The following is a 6,843-nucleotide window of genomic DNA, read 5'->3' on the forward strand; positions in this document are numbered from 1 at the left end:
TGTTGTTGTTGTTGTTTTTACAAGTTTTAAATATTGGGCTATTGAGCTTGTTTTGTTATGCAGACTTGGCAACCTTAACGTTGGCGGTCAACCGGAAAATCATCATCATTATCATAATGATGAATGAAATTTTAAAAAACACAACAAAGATTTTCAATAATGATTCGCTTCAAATATTGTAGATTTGATCAAATATAAGCTGGAATCATATTCATCTTCTAAATAGCGTGCAATACAATTTCCTCCACTAGAGGTCTCCAAATTCCACAAATCCCAAAAATTCTATACCTTCGCTTTAATTTGCCTAGTTTGAAAATATTTTAAGTATTTAACTCAAATAATCAGCTTATCTGATGTGTTACTTATTTATCAATAGAAAACAAATGCATTTGTTTTATTGTGCCTATATATTATAATAAATGTAATCAAACATTGGTATGTGTTTTTATTTTCGTTTACACACCTTGTTTTCCTGCTCAGCATCAGAGGATGTTAGTGTTTCAATTTTAACCCCTTTACTGGTATTTTTTTTATTTTATTTTATTTTATTTTTTACCATTTTTCCCCTCACATTAATTGAATGTGAGTTAGCGTTTGGCAAGGAATGAGAGCTGTCAGCCAATAAGACACAAGTATTTCTACATATTTTCCTGTAAACCCTGTCTGATTGGTCTCGTCTCAGTTCTCTGAAGATAAATACAACACTCCATTCACTGAAGATACAAAATTACAACAATGCTGTCTTCTTTGACTGATGTTCAGTGGTGTAGTGACAAACTGCTCCAAGTAGAGAATTATTCAGGACTATAGAAAAAATCTTCAGAGCTGAAGCCCCGAATGCCCAGGCCAGGTTAAGCTCCTGCAGAGAACCAGTATAAATAGCTTCTTATGCAATAACTAGCATGAAGTCAGGTACAACCAGTAGGACCTGATTCCACAATCTCCACCCAGTTTGCACCAGTGCAGCAAGTTATTGTGAGTTCTGTTCCTCTACCAATCATTTAAGTCTGATCCCTGCAACCTTTGCAACACAGGTGAGACTCAGTTTTACACTTATGAGATGTTCTGACAGCTGTGATTATCATTTGAAACCTAGGAAATGGATCGAAAACTGCTTATGACATTCTTGAAAACAAATCTTGGCAAGAAATCTTTAACAAATTATTGGTCAGTTATTTTTCTGGTACGTTCTACTGAGCTAAAATGTTGTAAGTGGTTATTAATGTTCACATAGATATGACATTTATGTGAAGGATGTGATTAATAATTCGCCCACTTGTGTCTTTTAGAGCCCTCAAGATGTCATTCTTCCATAAATTATTTAAAGGATTAACTGATGACAAGCCAAAAGACAACTCGGTTTGTTCAAAGCCTACTGTTTTGTTTATTTTTATTTACTTGTGATGTTGTGTCTGTGCTTGGTTTTCAAGACATAATAATAATAGTGTACGTAGATGTTTTATAAATGTTCTGTTTGCTAAAGCTCTTGTCTGTGAACAACAGGGCAAAGATTCTTCTAAAGGAAGCGCCACCCCGTACTATGGTACTGTCCGGCCTGATCCAAACTTCAACGCCAGCAGAGATGCTGCTGCTTTAAAAGAAGCCATTGAAACAAAAGGTAGTGCTTCTGAAACCAAAGGGCTATCAAATGAAACTAAGTATGTGTTAGTTTCAGTGCTCAGGTCAGTGTGAGAAACTGCCTTTAAATACTTTCCTGTACAGTGGTGGATAGTGTGTATGTGTGAGAGACTGATGGTTAATGGCCATTAGCTTTCTAATTGTCCAAAATACTATATATAGAATGCCATGCTAGCACACTTAAGCTCATCTGGGACCAATATTTACTTTTAGGAATTTTATGGATTTTTTTTTTTTTTTTAACAGTAACATACTGTTTTATTTCTTTACAGCTGTTTTCATTCTTTACTGCATTCTGAGAAAATATTTAGCATCGAAGGTGTTTACAGTAAATTCAATGGGATGCTCAGCTGCAGTCTACGTCTAGTCAGAAGCACCTGAGCACTTGAGCAGCGATGTCAAGACTCTCCTTTTACCTTCAGAGTGTTCCCACAAGTCTACTGTTGAAACGAATTAGCTAAAATGGCCAAAATGAATTCTTCCTAATGTGCTGTTTACTTAAGAAGTTAACTTCTGAATCATTTAGCCAACTAGGTTAGCTAGCTAGTGTCTGAATCTTCAAATACAGTTTCAGGGAATTCTATATAGTGTTTACATTAAATCATTTTTAAGAGTTACTGTAGCTCGCTCAGGTTACTGTTATACATTTCGGTTAGCTTTACACCTGCCTGAAATCTTTTTCAGGCTAATGTTCGTCGTCTTGACAAGTGAGTTTTAGCACTTAGTTTTGATACTGTACACCGATCAGCCATAACATTAAAACCACTGACAGGTGACGTGAATGACATTGATTATCTCGTTACAATGGCACCTGTCAAGGGGTGGGATATATTAAGCAGCACGTGAACAGTCAGTTCTTGAAGTTGATGTGTTGGAAGCAGGAAAAATGGGCAAGTGTAAGGATCTGAGCGACTTTGACATGGGCCAAATAGTGTTGAGTCTTTCAGAGAAATTAATGGTCATTAAAAGTGACCAATGGTTGCTTAATTAACACGTTATTATTTTCCCTGTGGAAAATTCAACACACAAAAAAAATAATGTTGCCGTAAACTGTTCATTTATAGTTACATACTGTATAATCGTTACAGTAATAGTGATTATTTGACTGATTCCAGTTTACAGTGAATAATACAGTGGTTACAGTGTGAATCGGTTTGTGGTGTTTCTGTTGTGTAGCATATCAAGATGTCTATATTCTCTCTGTGTGCAGGTGTGGATGAAAACGCCATTACAGAGATACTAGCTAGACGGACTAATGCGCAGAGACAGGAAATCAAAGCAGCTTTTCAACAAGACTCTGGAAAAGTGAGACCCTCACGTACAAGAACTGCAGACTATCTGTAACACATGCTATCCATTCAGCACGCTAATATGCTCCTGTTTTTTTTTTTTTTTTTTAGGATTTAGTGAAGACTTTAAATTCGGTCTTGAAGTCCCACTACAAAAATGTGGCCCTGGCCCTGCTGATGACTCCAGCGCAGTACGATGCCCATGAACTCAAACAGGCCATGAAGGTAATGCACAGTAATTCAGCACGAAACGTTTCACTACCTTTTTTTTTCAGAGGGTCTTCAAAAATGTAAATATTTCCTTCACATTTAGGGTTTGGGAACCAAGGAAAAGGTGCTGAATGAAATTCTGGGAACGAGATCAAACCAGGAAATTCAATTGTTAAAAACTGCCTATAAAGATGGTAAATACTGCGATCTGTACATGTCACGTATATTACTCTGGATAGATATTTACAAGTGTAAAGCCGAATTCATATTGCATTCACAATTATGTACGTACGGGATCACAGCATATGGAAAGGAACTGGAGCACGATATTCGAGGTGACACTAGCGGACATTACCAGACGGCTCTACTCGCCTTGTCCAAGGTACGAATCTATCATTTGTTAAGAAAACTATAAACAAAGGTAACATGCTATAGGGCTGCATGACGTATGCATAAAGTCTTTAGTAAAGCTGACATAAAGCTACACATATTAATAAAGGCTTATTCTTACAGCCGTCGTTAAAATTTTGGTGAGACGTTGACATAAGGTTGTATTATGATATTGTCCAGGCTGACTTAAAGTAGAACACCGATGGAAATATGCGCAACTCTGCTGTTACAGTGTCATAATTCTCACTGTTCAGACTACACACTTCTTTTAGAAAAGTTTTCACGTACCTGAAATCCACCATGCTACAAAGTCAGCTGTCATGACATTCGAATAAAAGCCAGCTTCAGATTCAGGTTTATGTTATTTTGTCATACCAGGATTGCGCAGCCTTATGAACACTACCTTTATTTGAATTCAAACTTAACCCGCTTTATTAACACAGGGTATCAGAAAGGAGGATCGTGACATTGACAATGGGCTCGCAAAAAGTGAGGCCAAGGTGAGATCGTTTTCAAGCAAACAATCAAAATGTTTCCCCCCCCCCCCCCACAATACATCAATCCATGAACGTGTATCTTTCACGTGTATCATATCAATTAGCCGGTTTTGAATACCGCATCCATTACCCATAGAAATAACAACAGTATATCTAAGAGAAACTCTACAGACACATTTCCTACATGCAGTGTTGTAATGTTGGGTTTAAATGGTGGTCTCAGGCGCTGTTTGAAGCCGGAGAAAAAAGGCTCGGAACGGTGTCTTCTGTGTTCATCGACGTTCTTACCTCCAGAGGTGATGCTCAGTTGTGCAAAAGTAAGTACACGACATGATCAACAATGAATTAAGCAACTAAATAAAATAAGATGCACAAGCCATTTATACCAGGGGTGTACGGCTCCAGCCCTGGAGCTCTGGAGTCCAACACAAAGCTCGCAGGACAGCTACACATACAGTAGTGGATACGCTCAGTGTGATAAACACTCATCTTAAAAGACTGCTGTAATCACACAGTCTGAATCTGGCTTAAGTAATAAGAAAAAAATCTCCTTTTTTTTTCAGACTAAAGAACCTCAGTTCCCATCTTCTGACTCGATAAATGGTAGCTTATGAATCCACACTGTTAAAGTTCACATACGTAAAAAATTTGCTACCAGAAACAAATGCGTCTTTCACGTCCCATGTCCTTTCCCCTTCACCGAGTCAGCAAATTCAGCTGATTTTATTTAGCTTTGCTCAGACCAGAGTTTTCTGTTTCTGTATTGCAAGAAAAAGTAAATGTAGGTAAGTAAACCATAAATGTTGGCACCTCTGTGTTTTATAAGGATGTGTGTGTTCTCAGTTTTCAAGGAGTATGATAAGTTTGGCACAGAGGGGTTTGCTCAGGCAGTGAAGCAGGAACTAAGTGGAGACACTGAGGATTGCCTAATGACCCTGGGTAAGTGTAGATGTGTAAATATGTAAGGCTGATGGTTCTCTTAGTCCCTGATCGAGTGATAGTAGCATGAAGATGTGTTTTTGATAGAGAATACAAAGGACATTAAGTAGTTCTGGATAAGGATAAGGATAAGGGTGTCTGCTAAATGCTGTAGATGTGAATGTAAATATACGGAGTTTCCAAGCTGCCAATAACGCATGATTACACAACACACTTATACACTTATTTGTTTAAATCTGTATTGTATTGATGCCTCGAGCATGACTGTACAATGGGGTTGTTGTTTATACAGTGAAAGCAGCCTGGAACAAACCTGCCTACTTTGCTGAAAGGATGCATCTGGCCATGAAGGTAAAACTTGAGGCTTGAGGTTTGTTTATCTACAAAATCTATCTACTAGACAAAATAAAATGAAATGTCATCTGGAATTTTGTTACATTCTGAATAATGATCACTGAATGTATCACAATCTTTGAATACACTGTATCCCAAAAAAAAAAAAACATAACTACAACCCCCCCCCCCCCCCCCCAAATACATCTGTTTTATTCTTATTCTTATTACTTTAAAATTTAGTCAGCAAGACAATTGGTCAGAGTGAATAAATATGTACATATATTAGGCAATTATGCTTCTCCGAAATTGTTCTTCCAGGTGCAGTCTAGAATTATTGGCACCCTTTGAGAAAATGAGCAGAAAAATGCACCCCCCACACACACACAAAACCACACACACACACACACACACACACACACACACACACACGATGAGTGAAATGTTAAGTGTGAACAGAAGGGGGCGCCGATTAGTTACATTTTTAAAAAAGAATTCCAGTTTTTTTCCTTCTAAGCGGTACATTTTTAAAAAATGTATTTATTTATTGAAAACATTGGGTATTTAAAATAATTGCTAATAAAATTATTGGCACACCTTTGCATTTATCTCCAATATTCTATGGATTCTTTAGAGAAAATACTATTTAAAAAAGCAGTTTTTATGAAAATGCTATTCATCAAAGAACAAAATATTGGCACCCTTTATAACTCTCTTTGCAACCCAGTATAGCCTAATATCAGGCATGATCATTAGTTTAGATTTTATCTCCAATATTCCATGTTGTGCCAGTAATTTCTTACTTATGTTTTTTTTTTTTTTTTTTTCAGAGGAAGTCCTATTCGTTGACAAATAACGTCCTATGTGTTCCTAAAATGTTTAGTATGGAAGAAAACAAAAGTTGTATAAAATGTTTAGTTTATACAATAATCTTTGCCCATTTTCATGAGGGATGTCAATAATTTTGGATTTAATTGTACTTACTGTATTTGACTGGAGTTCTGATCAGACCTGCTCCATCCTCAGGGCATGTTGGATGACCATGACACGATGATTCGGATCATAGTGAGTCGCTCTGAAGTGGACCTGCAGAAAATCCTTCAGGAGTACAAAAGGATGTACGGAAAAGCACTTCAGCAAGACGTTCTTGTGAGTCACACTGAGATTTTATTCAAATAAAAATAAAAAACGTGATTGAGGTTTGAAATTTCAATGTTCACTGATGACCATAGACGGTTATTTAATAACTAACAAATTTGGTCTTTACAGGCAGAAACCAAGGGGGACTATCAGAAAATTCTCCTGGTGCTCTGTGGAGACCAAACAGGAGTCTGAGCATGCATTTTCAAAATGTTCAAGCTATTTTACTGTTCAGTGCTGCACATCTAAAGAAAAAAAAAATGCTCATTGTACTGAATCGGTGTGTAATTCCATTCTATCTTAATAAAGCTACTTCTCTAAAACTTTCCCAAACTGACTTGGTTGGCTTCAGTGTGTTCCGCCTTCAGCCTGTTGAACTCAAATAAGTGTCTCACCTGTAGGTGTAA

The 6,843-nt window shown here is 37.1% G+C and overlaps 1 protein-coding gene across 2 annotated transcripts; it reads left to right on the forward strand.

Annotated features, from left to right (window-relative positions):
- Positions 1-376: 376 nt before the first annotated feature.
- On the forward strand, positions 377-6,762 carry LOC128603934 (annexin A1). Of its 2 annotated transcripts, none has more exons than XM_053618720.1 (13): positions 377-1,034; positions 1,290-1,359; positions 1,504-1,618; positions 2,849-2,943; positions 3,039-3,152; positions 3,241-3,331; positions 3,440-3,519; positions 3,971-4,027; positions 4,248-4,341; positions 4,868-4,963; positions 5,256-5,314; positions 6,323-6,445; positions 6,566-6,762. In XM_053618720.1, exons 2-13 carry the CDS (start codon positions 1,300-1,302, stop codon positions 6,629-6,631), a joined length of 1,050 nt encoding a protein of 349 aa, XP_053474695.1. In that variant the 5' UTR covers positions 377-1,034; positions 1,290-1,299; the 3' UTR covers positions 6,632-6,762. The 2 variants fall into 2 exon arrangements, with proteins under 2 accessions (XP_053474695.1, XP_053474696.1); XM_053618721.1 differs by lacking the exon at positions 377-1,034 and adding an exon at positions 1,061-1,183.
- Positions 6,763-6,843: the final 81 nt, after the last annotated feature.

This window comes from Ictalurus furcatus, chromosome 28 (genome assembly GCF_023375685.1).
Source record: "Ictalurus furcatus strain D&B chromosome 28, Billie_1.0, whole genome shotgun sequence".
NCBI classification, from domain to species: domain Eukaryota; kingdom Metazoa; phylum Chordata; class Actinopteri; order Siluriformes; family Ictaluridae; genus Ictalurus; species Ictalurus furcatus.

Coding starts and splice junctions, on each gene's coding strand:
- LOC128603934 (XM_053618720.1), top strand. CDS start 1,300: ATGTCATTCTTCCATAAATTATTTAAAGGATTAACTGATGACAAGCCA. Junction 1,360..1,503: donor ACAAGCCAAAAGACAACTCG/GTTTGTTCAAAG, acceptor TGTGAACAACAG/GGCAAAGATTCTTCTAAAGG. Junction 4,342..4,867: donor TGATGCTCAGTTGTGCAAAA/GTAAGTACACGA, acceptor GTGTGTTCTCAG/TTTTCAAGGAGTATGATAAG.